General features: G+C 43.7%; 2 protein-coding genes across 2 annotated transcripts in view; both read right to left on the bottom strand.

The window, feature by feature from the left end:
• spop (speckle type BTB/POZ protein) overlaps positions 1–7552 on the bottom strand; it is a 72640-nt gene extending 65088 nt beyond the window's left edge. The window contains 1 exon segment of the mRNA XM_062566201.1: positions 7253–7552. Within this exon segment, the coding sequence (XP_062422185.1) occupies positions 7253–7552 (300 nt within the window).
• Positions 7553–9902: 2350 nt separating this feature from the next.
• ndufa4a (NDUFA4 mitochondrial complex associated a) lies at positions 9903–12790 on the bottom strand. Its single transcript, XM_037477395.2, has 4 exons — positions 12631–12790; positions 11752–11840; positions 11529–11589; positions 9903–11089 (listed from the first exon to the last, which is right to left on the bottom strand). The coding sequence occupies exons 1-4, from the start codon at positions 12670–12672 to the stop codon at positions 11033–11035; spliced, it is 249 nt and encodes an 82-aa protein (XP_037333292.1). The 5' UTR covers positions 12673–12790; the 3' UTR covers positions 9903–11032.
• Between the last annotated feature and the right edge of the window lie 707 nt (positions 12791–13497).

Raw genomic sequence — 13497 nt, forward strand, 5'->3', positions numbered from 1 at the left:
ATGAGGTGATTACCACCAAAGAAAGATGCCGCTTTAATTGCAATGTGCTTTAAACTAAACTCAGTTAAAGCCAGTAAACATGATCAAGGCCAAAGATGGAAACCAACGCATTTCCTGCTGAAAATGCGTTGGAATGCATAAAGCTCAAATTAATTTCAGAAAGTTGCTTAAAGTACAGAAATGAAGAAATTAATTCTAAACATTGCTGAAACAAATGAAATAGGAAAAGCTTAAATGAATTTCAAAATTGCTGAAAATACAGAAATGAGAACTCTAGCACGCACTGTAACTTCGAAAGGGACCCAAAAACTAATGAAACATAATGAGTGATTATGAAAAACTTATAATTCATATCAACAGATGTTTTTTTATGAAATTGTTAAGACTTGTGTCAACATTTTGAAGTTTAAACGGTGTCTCTAGCTGAAATATTGGAAAAGCTGAAAAAGTTGAAAGTTGAAGAAGTTTTGAGAAGATTTGAAAATTGGAAACCATGTTAAAAAGGTTGATGATTTTAATTTATATTAATTCAATTATAAGAGCTAAAAAGCTGAAAATGCATTTCAACTAATCATGGTCCTACTTGATGATCCAGATTTGCTGCAGGCACTGGAATGAAAGCCAGTTACTGATACACAGTTAATGCAACTTGGCAGCTGAGCAGGCCTGTGTCTCTGGTCAATGCCTCGCAATCTTTCCCTCTTTCACACATGCATGCACATGCGCACGGACACAAAAGGCAGGCGAAACATCAATAGCATTCATTGCTACGTAGCTTTACTTTGCTCTCCTCCTGTTGACAGACTCCTCCTCTCCCCCTAATTCAAAGATCCTCCTGCGGAATCACCAAAGTGCCTATTGTATTCACATTGTCTTTCTTCTGCATAGCACAGTGGAGGTTGAGTCAAGAAATGAATCCTTCTCTCCGATGGCAAAGAGCATAGAGTGTGTTTGTGGTTTTGTGTGTGTGCTTTCACATTCTTTTTCTTATTTCTCACCACCTCTTCTCTTCAACATAGCTAAATGTTTCATTTGGAGTTAAGTGTGGGGGCAATTACGCACGGGTTTGTTACACAACAGTATGACGTGTTTAAAGCTGAGGACTATCACGGCATGGTTGTTGACTTTTCATGGTTGTCTGGTCATTAATACTAGTGCATATATATGAAAAGCATAACCTTTTCTCCAGAGGGAGAGCGAGATGAAGACTTGAAGTCTGAAAATGGGAGAAATCTGGATGTGTAAAATTTGAAAGTAGTGAGTTTAGCAAAGTTCTGTATCCTGCAGGCTGCTTTAGCTGCTAGCATAAGGCCCTTAAATCGCAGACTGAACTGACTAAAATGTAGGCGTCAGGGCTTATCACGAACACGTGGAATAAAAAAGTTTAAATCCCTGGTTCAGCTGCACTTACGTTGATCCATTTGAGTCTGACAAGCTTATATGAGTGCTGTTTTAAATTAACTGAATTCTCCTCAAAGCTAAAACTAAAGCACATTTCCTTTGAGCTGTTTTCAATCTGACTTGGAAATAAAATCAGATTCAGCACCAAGGACAGCTCCAGTATGGAAATTGTGGAATGCCGGCACATAAAGAGAATTTGTGCATTTTATTGGGTTACAGTTAGGCCGCTACGAGCATGTTAGGCTTCTACAGACACACGTTGGTCGTTGAACGCCTACAGTAACACATTCCCTCTTTAAATTAATAACCCAATATGTTCAGTCAGAGATAACAGATGATCAGAAGGTAGGTACTATGTGGTGCAAAGAGGCCCTTCCATCACGCTTGGCTCACACATTTTAAGTGAAGGCAGGGCCCGCCAAAAAGCATCTCCTGGGACTGCCAATCACCTCAAGTAATGATAATACCGGAGATAAATGAAGGCAATAACTAGTAATGGTATTATAAAGAGTGAAAGAGGGAGATTTGGGCCATTTGTCTCCCCCACTATAGTGCAGATGGGGCAGTGCAGTGCAGTGAAGTGACAGCAAGGGTAAGACTGTTTTTAATACAACATTATTTAGCTGGCTGATCATCGTGGAACATCTTTTGTAAACAAAATGTGTGTTGAAGAAAAGTTCAAACAGACTGAAAACGTTTAAGCATTTGACCTTGAGGTCAATAGAGTCAACCTTTGGAATCTCAAACAAATAGATTGCTTTCTTTAGGATGGTTGTCTAAGAAAGCAATCCTTTTTATTTTATATATTTCACACAGACATTTTAGCTATTCTGACAAAAGAATTGTCCAAATAAGCCTCAAATTGTTTGCATTCAGTCCTCAGCTGTTGTCTCAAAGTAATCTAGTTTAACAGATATCTGAACGTTTTGGAAGCAAACGTTCCTGTCTGATAGACAGCCTATTTTTGCACCATGTAATTTATTCTCTCTGTGCTTACTGTTACTTGGAGGAGAGATCAGATGCTTTAGAAAATCTATAATAGTTCCGTTTGCTCGTAGAGGTGTTTTATCACACCTTGAAATACCTATTTCCACCTCATTAAACTTCCACTTATTTTAGGGTGTTGAAGCCTGTCACACAGCATTTATTACTGCAGTGCACGTTATACAATATTTTAAAAAACCTTGTAGAATATTGTGAGAGTGAAAAAGTACTTTTTTACAATGCATGCGATAAGTGCATTGTACTTGCCACACGCAATGCTATGAACTTTCAAATGTCCAAACTGTTTTTGCAATAAATAAGGTCTATAAGTCTGATCACACTGAACGATAATTCCTTAAGGAATTAATAAATCAATCTTCATATGAGCCGTCCATTCTGCATATAACTTTGAGTCCTCGTGGAAGGAAACAGTCTCATATTGCTGCTTATAAAAATGTGTTTGTCATCCAACAACCTGGGTCATCAAACAGAACCCAGCAGCGTATTTGTTAAGGTTAATTGTCGTGAATAGATGGACATTGGGCTCCATGGAGAGCTGAGATTAAACCCGGCAGGCACCAGAGACAAACAATTTGTGGTACTGGAGCTAATATGCAGACAACAACAAGGCGAAGCAGTATTTATTTTGCACTGATCACTCGTTTGTCTCTTTACGTGACCTGTGAGGTTCTCAGATGATGAATTTCTATTTTGCGAAGTCATAGCTGTTTATTTCCCAACTGGTGGACTGGCACAAGTGACCAAGTACTCCAAGCCTTCACTCCAAATAAGAAAGTTACGCTTGTCATGTCAATTCCTTTTTTTCATTTCTAGTTGCGTTGATGAAGCAAGTTTTCATTAAACCAGAAATATAATAGGCTCCAACTTGCATTGGTAAACCCTCCACAAACATGTTGTTGCTTTTAAAACCCAAGGATGACATCAAAAATGGAGCAAACTGCTAAATTGGACTCCTCTTCTTTAAAAGGGAACTTTAAAATAGTTATGGTTCTCTACTATACCTCCAACAAATTCATATTTGGACATTACTTAGTGGTGATGTAGCCACATGTTCACAAACTAAATGGTTAGGCCAAATTTAAGGCATTAAAAAAACCATAAAATTCTCCTGTTACCACGGTCGATGAAATAATAGACAAGCTTTATTTTGCCCTTTTGGTTTTATGGTTTGTCTGCTATTAAAAAGAACGTTAATTCAGACACAAATCTGATTAAATATTACAGTGTGGGAATGATATTATTATGGGACTAACAAAAGGCTCTCCAGTAGGCTAATGTGCCTGCGGTTGCTGTCCGCTCAACTTCAGATGGGAGCCAGCAGCCCTAATTGGCTACATACAGCCTAATCAGACTTGCTGGATTGTCTTGCTTAACATTTTATCCTCATCCTTGTATCAATTTTCAACTAAATTAGCCTGGTCCACCAGAGATGTAGCAGAATTAGGCAGGGGGGGGGGGGGGAGGAGGGGCTTCTATCACAGCACTTCCTCTTCCCTCGGCCACAGTGGAGGCAGCTTGGTGTGCCTAATGTCATTCAGAGGAAAAGGGGGGGGGGGGGGGGCACTGTGGCCATATGTCCGGCGTTACATGTCGTTAATGTGTCAAATGAGCACTGTGGGTCTGCAGGGGGTCACGCCGCCCCCTGTAGGCCCGGCAGGTTGCGATGTACAGTGCATTCCGGGGTCGCGACCACAGTTTTAGGGGCCGTACGTGGACTCCTCTCCAGATTATGTGTGTGTAGGAGGACGTCACTCCGACTTGGTGTCCATTAAAGCTACAATGAGGTAGGCTATAACATTTTATATCAGGAAACAATCATGTTTTTGCTATCATGGGTTTGCTCTGAAACTGCCTGACATTAAGTGCTTCTCATTTTTCTGGGCCATACAATACAAACGCATACAAGGGGTGTTTTGGAGGAGTGAGGGAGGGAGTCTGTGAGCTGTCTGATCTTGGATGACGAGGAGAGAGAGGAAAGTTGCCGTGACTGTGGGCAGATGCTGGTTGCAGTGCCAGCTGGTGAGGGGTGGGCCCACCTGTCTCTGGCTCTCCCCGTCTCCTCTCTTCTCCACTGTGGACGAAGCGACAGATGGAGTCCGAAAGTTCCGCTCCGTTCCCAGCGCTGCTTCTTCGGTCTGTCCAGCTCCCCCCCCCCCCCCCCCCCCCCACCCACCCCCCTACCCGCCTCCCCGACCTGAGGGCCGCGTGCCACGGGAGACCGATACCAAACCCTCCACCGCCACAAGGGTCAACTGCTTACAGTGAGGGCTCACCCCCAACGACTCTTTCTCCCACAAACACTGTGCTGCCTCCAGGTGGACGTAAGCAACAACTGCATCTTTGCTACTAAATGCTGGCTGAGCGGATGCGTTCCTCTGTACAGACAAAACGTGGCCCCTCAAGGTCTCTCAACAATGCCAGCTTATGGAGGCTTCAAGTAGGCATCTTGTTTTTGCAATGGGATCGAGGGGGAGAGGTGCCAAACTGATGTGAAGCTTTCAATATACCTTAGATGTGCCCTGGACTGTGTGGCACCGCGATAAGCCGAGAATCGAGGTCCATCGCGGTGGTTTGGTGACCTTTGGGTCATCGCTTTTGAGAAAAATCAATACATGGTCTCAGAAGATCCGCAGGAAGCTCATTAGGGATCCTTCAAAAGGCGAGCCACCCACATTAGTTGTTCTAGTGGACCTCCTATTGACCTGCTGCTCATTTGTTTGTAGCGACGCACACAGCTCTCGTTGAAGGGAGGTGGAGGAAGAAAAATCCAAACGCTTTCGATAGAGTAGCTCCTTCAGACCTCGGACCTGTTCCCCATTATCCCTCTGCAAATGATAAATTATTCCCTGTTTGGGCTTTACCAGAATTAGTATTGATATTTGGGAGCGTCTGTTTCATTATGAGTAGAGCCAAAATTTGACTAAAGGCATTAATGGTCTGTCTCTCCTCCCAGCAGCTCCCAGCAGCCCACGCTGCTCCCAGGGGAGCCTTTAGAGCACATTAATGGATTCGCTGCCATTCAGGAAGAAAGTTATGGTTGTAGCAAAAGCTCCCTATCAACGATAAACCAATCGGACCAAATCCCAAGGTAGTTATTGATATTTAAATAGGCTTTCTCAGATCCGGTGTTTGGCTGTGGGGAGTCTCCTTCGGGCGGTTGCTCTGCAGAAGAACAGAGTGGACGATTCAACGACACGGAGCCCAAAGGGATGTCCAAACTTGCTGGAGAGCCCTCGGATGAACAACAGGGTCTCTTGGGAGATCGGTTTTTACTCACAGGAGAGTGTTGCCAAGCCTTGCAGTTTTGTAATACATTGATTTAAAGGAGATTTTCCCACTGCACTGAAATTAGTTTTCCACTAACCCAAATAACTGACTGAGGGATATCTAGTGAAAGTCACTCCAACAGTTTGATATAATGCCGACGGACCGAGCTCCTCAATTATCACCGTACATGAAATGAATCTAAAGAGACCAATTTTCGCCAAATAATCAAGCCATTATCATTCATGACTCGATCGCAATGGAAAGAAGCAAGTCTCTGCTCGTGCCCAGCAGCGGGGAAAGAGAAAGAGAACAGGCATGCAAAGATACAAAAGGAAGATACTGGAGCTGGAACCAGTTTGTGACTCCAGTGGGACCAGCGCTGATCTGCGTCACTGAGGCTTTGGTGAGATGCGGGCGCTCTGCCATATCTGATGCTGATTGAGTGCAAATTAAATGTTCTTTCATCATTTGATTGGAAAGCAAAGAATGAGCAAAAATGGCCAACATCTATTTGGAGGCAATATCCTTAAAGAAAATCATATCAAAAGAAAATGAAGGGACTGTGTTGCCTCTGAGCTCAGCGCACCTGCTCTATTAAGGCGCATTTTAAAGTTTTGCCGGAAGAATGATGTAATATAATATATGTAATCTAACTCTTACACTACAACATCTTACAGTGAATAATGATCACAATCTTGAATAGAGACATTAGGTTGGAGCGCAGGAGGTTGCCTTTTATTGCTCAAGCGTTTTTCAATAAGTCTAATTCTGTGGAGACAAACAACACGCAAAAGAAGATACGCTTCATCCAGATGATGAATTGCGACACACCAGATCAGTTGCTCTTGCTTTAAAAAAACCTAAAACTCTATCTGCTTGGGCTGAGGTTTTACAAAATGCGACAAAAAATCTAGGAAATCTACGATAAAAACATGAAACCCCTAAAACAGCGTGCGTCCATAGCGTCAATACATTTTACTGTGGACTTTTTCTTCAAACATCAGGTTTGCCTCTTGTTCGTGGCGAACCAAAGGCCACGACGACGCGCCTGGTGTCAGATGTCCCAAACTGCTTCTGTGAGCAACTTTCAAAGGCTGCAACTGCACTCAAAAAAATATGAAATCTGCCCAAAAGCCCGCTGGTTTGAGTTGTTTAGTTAAGCACAACAGAAAACATACCTGTCACGTGTCTGACGCTATACAAGGATACGCCTCAGACAACCACAGCTGGCTGTGAGCACACCTCTGTTCATATGTGCTCGTATGTGGGTGGAGAGCGACACCAACCATCGGGCGACACCTGCCTTACTCACCAGTCCCTGGTGGATACACTGAGCATCAACATGGAAGCATTTGGTTATGGGGCCGCTTTGCTTTTATCAGCCAACAGAGACGTCTTTGTAAAGACGCACGTTGACTTTGAATACATTTGGATGGTCCTCGTATTGATCGAATCTGTCGGATTACACTCGCTCTCTCCGTCAGGCTCGGGGGGGGGGGTCGTCCCTGGAGGCCGGGCGGTGTGGTTGCTGGTGTGTGGATATGTCGTTTCGGATAGCGCGTGGATGGGGTCTGGTTGCCGGTGTCAGCGTGGCTCTAATCAGCTGTTGGCAGGCGGAGGAGCGGGCGGTCTCTCCCTGCAGCGGCACCCTGGGTCGAAAGCCGGTTTGAAGTTTAATGATGCCAGCTGCCAGCTCCGCCAGGCTGTGAGCGCTAACGAGCTGGCACTGGACGCGGACGAGGCCGCGGCGGCGGCACCTGGAAATGTAGCCCACGTTTTCAGAGGGGCGGGGCTCCACCGGGGCTGCTGAGGGGCCTGCTTGAGACCCGGGACGGCACCCGGAGGCCCGTATGTCTTTGAAGAGCGCCCCAATTTCCATATTTCATTACGCACTGCTGACTGACAAGGCCCAGCCAGATGTTCTATTTTCAGCTATTTAAATTTTGACCTGCTTTCCTACCATGGATCCAGAAAGAAAGGAGGGAAAAAAACAGATTTAATCCAAACACAGATGCCAATGATGATGGGAACTTGTGTCTTGTGTGTCTGCCTGTGTTTGTTATTATTCTTCATATCTTTCCATCCAAAGCAGAGTAACCACTCATTAGATGTTGCTGTTCAGCTTACAAATCCCTTTTCATTTGGTTGACAATCTATCCTGAAGCATCCACTGTCTTGATCAAGGACACTTTAACAAGAGACACACTGTTGTTTTTTTAGGGATCAAACCCGAGACCTTGTATTTATGAGACAATCTCTAACCATCCAGCCGACCCAGCGCTATATTGGCTTCAAAGTGAGTGATGCATTTTCTGAAACACCACATAAAGCATGCTCGCACAGCTTCTCTGTCCCTGAGATATCGTGGATGATTAATTCCTGTGGTATTCCTGTTGAGATGGTTGTTAAATTGCAGTGTCCTTACTCAATCCCTCATGCAAAAATACATCGACAGCCCTGACCTTTTTTTTTGCGCATCTGCTGCAAATGGCACTTTGTCATCCCGTGTGAGCCAGCTCAAGGATCAATGTGATTTTGTTGGAATAAAACTTCTACGGCCGCAAAGGAAAAACAAAGAAGTGCGTGTCCGTGTCTGGGCTAGGTGAAACGGAAAAACCCTCGGAAGAAAAGGAATGACGAAAGAGGAAAAAAACAAAGGACAAAGCAGCGGTGAAACAGTACGAGTACAGAGCTAAAAATGAGAGACCCTCCCTTTGCGGGAATCAGGGGGAGAAAAGGTTTTCCCTCATTACCCCACACAGCTCACCGCAAGGAAGGGACGCAAGTTTATTCCCTTCATAATGCATCCGTGAGTGTGACTGTGTATGACTGCGGGAAAACAGAGAGGTAATTGAGAGCTAACCAAGGCATCGCAGAGGCGATATTGACACCAAGAGTTTGGATTGAAAAGCCACGGTTTTCCTTGTGTCAGAACACCAGTACAGTAATAAACTCAAGAGGGTGTGTTCATGTGTGGCCTTGTTTCACGTCTCTGTGAGACCACACACGCTTTCGCGATCTGCAGATCGGAAGTTCACAAAATTCGAAGCAGGAGATAGAAGGACAATCAACATCATCCCATCTGCGTTTAGGGAAAAAGAAGAGCACTAAAGGGGAGGAGATATCACTAACGTCAAAGGCCATGTGATAATTTGATGCAGTGTTTTGTGCACAACACCAAAAATGCGGTTGGACAAAGTCGGCAACGAGCTGGTGAACACAGCCGAGTGTTTAGTACATATTGGACTTACATATGCCAGATAATCATTGATTATGTCGCTCCTTATCTGTTGGACGTAGGTGGTGATAACATGGGGGTTTTCTTGCAGATTGTTGTGCTGCTCCCAAGAGGACGAGAACAAGACATTTTTAAGTAAGCAAAGATAAAGTCAGTAACAGCACGTTGGTACTAAAATAATAATTCCAGGGAGCTGTTGTGTTACTGAGCAACAAAGACATCTGTGCATGGATGGGAGATGACACGTTCATTCATCACTCACTTGCGCACACTTTGAACTCACTGTGAAAACGCTTCAGTCAGGGCTTTGTGTCCGCTGCACTCCCCCTGCGTCTCCCCTGCCTGATCTTTGTCATGACCCTTAGGAGACAATTTGCAGCAGCAGTCACCGTGCGCCTCGCCACACATAATTCTCCCATTATTTTTTCGTTGCTTTTGTTACGTGGCCCGAAAAGGGCCGTATTGAACAGAGGGGTCAGGGGTCAGCGGATGGGGAAGGGTAGAGGTGCAGGTCAGATTGGCTCTATGGGTTTGCTTTGCCACCATCCCCAGAGAAATCACCACCACGTGGACATTTGACCTCTGAACCCTCTGCCTGGCAGTCTTATTAGGGTCCTCGCTACGACTAGTCGTAGAGGAACCTATTGCATTAAAGGAATTATTATTCTAACAAACCGTGAGAATAATAGTTTAATTGGTATTATGTTTTGACTATCGGTCCAGATAAAAAATAATATAAAGACAGCCTCCAGAATCCACTACTTCATGGTAACAAACCATCGATCAAATTATTTGGTTAAAAAAAGTGATACTTTTCCTCTATTTGTTAACTTAACTTGTGGTTTTGAGTTTAACGTCTGGAAACCTACCAGATGTATCCCCATCAAATTTGGACTTTCTGCTCACCTTCAGGTGATCCAAACCTTTCCATCAGGTGCCAAATCCTTGCTCATGAGGCTCATCAGCGGCGGCATAGAACGAGGCACAGACGCAGCATGTCACTAACTTTTATTTCGTTTTAAGTGGAAAAACACGGATTACATTACAAAATAAACAAGCTGAGGAAAGTCACAGCACTTTGGGTTATTTCCAACTTCTAGAATAACCGAACTGACGGTGCCAGAAAAATGTAAATGCTGTTCCTTAACGTAGCGGCGCTACATGCCCGAGTCTCAAGTTAATTCTCACTTCGCCAGGTGAAGAAAAGGAGATACACAAGCGCCTCGGCAGCCTGGAGGGTGGGTGAAGATTTAGACTTGGGCTTCTATTCAAATATGAAGGTGTCCTTGACATTTTCTGCACCGCGTTGCCTGCTCATCCTCGTCGCAGTTTCCCCGAGTTGCATATAGGGCAGCGCGCGACCCATTGACATTTACAATCTCATCTTGCGGAGAGTGTGATGGCATTCTATGAGGAGGAACCCCTCCACGTGTCCGGCATCTCTTCAGTGTTGCACCCGAACACGGAAAGCCATTTTGTCTCACTCATCCTTTTACACGGCTCCTTCTGAAAGCTCGGAAAATGCGTCCTCAGAAGCTCTGGCGAGGCCTTTTTAAGGAGACTAAATAGTAATGAGGTTTTATTACCTCACCCTCAAGATAGCCACAGAAGTAAAAGGTTCAAATCTGCCAATGCCATACCAACAAGGCTCAGGAAGGCAGCCAAGAACAGTCTGGCACTTAACTCCACCGCAGTGGTCATAAGAGGACAAGGTGAAATGAGGGGGGGGGGGGGGGGGGGAAGCACAGCCCATATAGTAACAGCCAAGCATGGTATGATTGTGAGTGTGGAGGGCGTTCTAGGGGGTGACGCCTTAAAGTGAAAATACAAACTAATACATGACCGAAGCTCAAGGCCTTTAAAAGCAAAGGGTCCCAAAAATGGAATCTAGTGGAATGAAACTGGTTCTTTTCTCTGTATGGAGGAGACAAGACTCCTTCAATTTATTGAAAATGAGAAGTAACACATGGTTTTACAAATTCCAATTGGATGCAATGAGGAAACTTAAATGATTCACTGTGCGGATTTAGCCTCTGCATCCCTTGGGCTCCCAATAGAAGCTCCTTGCGGGGCTGTGCGGATCAACTGATCTTTGTGCTTTTGCTCCAGCAGATGGGATCTTTAGAAATCAGGGCCTTCCTTCTTCAGCTTGCTGTAGTCCAGGTTGATTGCATAGAACTAAAAATACAAATGCAAATCTTAGGTCAAGAACAAGCAGTTAAGATAAAAATTCAATGTCAAAAAAATGAGTCAATGTGATAAGTTTGTTTTGGGATGTGTTTTACAACATAATTCCATACTTACCCTAAAGGTTACATAACCAGTTTAAACGGCAATAAAAACTTCTTTTAATGAAGTTAAATATATCAGCATTCTCCTCCGACTACCTTTGTAGTAATCAAGTGAGCGTAATTAATCACCTTATCAGATTAGCTTCTACAAGTCAAAGTTAACCAGATTATGTCTTTAGGCATAACACAATGACTAAACCACGGATCAGCCACAGCTCTGGCAAACAGCCACAACATGATCCCTCAAAATAATCACCTTCAGCACTGAAAATAAACTGCAAGAAAGGGTTGTTAGTAAGCCTTCCTAAGAGGAGACGGAGGCACACCTTGTACTGATCGGTTGGGGCCATCTTGTTCCAGGGCTCTGGGTTGTTCTTGCGATCCCAGCTGGAGAGGAGAATCAGGTTCACATTGTGAAAGATTAATCAAGAGTAACTTGACACTTAGAATTTGTGGGCGAGTAATAACACCTTTTTCCCCCCCCACTTCTATCCGTCCAGCCATTGAAGAATAATAATACACGAAACGTGTCACAATTGAAATCCTCACCTCACATCCGGGTTTCTGATGGCCAGACGAGCCAGGTACATCATGGACATGGCTGCCCCTCCACCGATGAAGAAGAAAAGGGGGATCAGCTGTAGGAAGAGAGGAATATTAAAAAGGGACCAGCATCAAGGCTAAATGTCACAGTTCAAGAAGAGTAAACACCGAGTCAGCTGACAGCTTGTATAGACAGCAAACATGTCCTTGGGCGAGTGTCTTTTTTAATTTGATCGTTATTTTATAAAAGATGAACTTGGATTGATTCACTATGCCTTTAGTATTGACACAATATATTAAGATCCAGCAGTTTAAACTTAACTGCGTTATCAACTTGTAACCGAAACTATTTAAGTTACTGCTTCTTAACTTAGTGAACATAATGAAGTCCAATACTAAATTGTACGTCAATCCTTTGTGTGGTTTGAATGTGAAATTCCAGTGAGAGTAGACCTAACGTTAGTTAGAAATGCTACTTGCTAACGCTACCTAGCCAGCTAGCTCGCTATAAGTAGCATCTCGGGCTATTTCCAGCACGGAGGACCCTCTCCGTGGCTAACAATCGCTTGCTATCGACTTTTGGCTGACGCCTTGACCTGATTTGACTCAAACACGTTCAAAGTCTTGTCACTTGCTACACAACGAGACTCTCCATTACTCCACCGTAGTTACAGAAGTACATTTTAAAAAGTGAAGTTTCATCTAACGTTGATATTTAACATAACTTCTGAAAGTCAGTGCGGTCAAAGACCAACGGGCTATGGCTAGTTAAGCTAGTTTAGCTAAACCAGGTTAGCAGCACGACTTCGCAGACGACGGTGACGGAAGTTTGAACCAAAGCATTCCAGCGCGGATCCTCATTGTAGGTCACTGTGTTGTACTTACAGCCGGGTGGCTCTTGAGCTGTCTGCGCATTACGGCCAGCATTGTCCCGTCAGTGAAGGTTGTACAGATGTGAAAGGGGTTACGGCCGCACTTGCCAAAACGCTGCGAAATTAAATCTGCCAAATCGGGCGGAACGCCGAGTGATGAAGGCACGAGAGTAGGATGCTACTGATAGTGCCTGACCAATATTATGTAAAAACACACCATTAGTAATAGTTATGGGCACCGCGGAGATCATTTATGTCGCACTAAATGCAACAAATACATATACATTTTGTTGGGTTTTATCAATTTTCTGCTCTGCCACATCAGCTTTTATTTCCACGTTGCATTTTATTCTGGCAAAAAACACATATTAAATGTTTATCATGTTAATGCCGCATTCACTCAATATAGCTAGATTCGATATAGTTCTTTATTCCTTTTTTTATTTGTAATGAATAATGTGTATTTATTCGTGTTGTGACTACGTTTGATCATGTTTTGTACTATCCCTACCTTGTGCATTTTTTTAATTGATTGAAATGCCAGCATTTCGTGAACAAAGGAATAACCGGGTGGTGGTCTATTGCGTCACTGTGAGGACTGGCTGCGTCATAGTGAGACCGCTGCTTATACGAATCGAAAGAAAAGTTTTTCGTCCTCAAACATCATTATGATTCCACAAAGGCATTATTTGGGTCCTCGCTACGACTAGTCGTAGAGGAACCTATTGTATTTCAAGCAATTATTATTATTCTCATCAAACTGCAGGCCTTTTAGGGGCCTTTATCATATTCTTAACGTTGTTAAATTTGGCATGGATATCTGGACTGTTAAAAAATTAAATAATTTTTGGGTCTCACATTTGGGTATGAAGAAATGTCT

This window comes from Pungitius pungitius, chromosome 12 (assembly GCF_949316345.1).
Source record: "Pungitius pungitius chromosome 12, fPunPun2.1, whole genome shotgun sequence".
NCBI classification, from domain to species: Eukaryota; Metazoa; Chordata; class Actinopteri; order Perciformes; family Gasterosteidae; genus Pungitius; species Pungitius pungitius.

Coding starts and splice junctions, on each gene's coding strand:
- ndufa4a (XM_037477395.2), bottom strand. CDS start 12,672: ATGCTGGCCGTAATGCGCAGACAGCTCAAGAGCCACCCGGCT. Junction 11,841..12,630: donor AGCTCAAGAGCCACCCGGCT/GTAAGTACAACA, acceptor CTCTTCCTACAG/CTGATCCCCCTTTTCTTCTT. Junction 11,090..11,528: donor CCCCAACCGATCAGTACAAG/GTGTGCCTCCGT, acceptor TTGTATTTTTAG/TTCTATGCAATCAACCTGGA.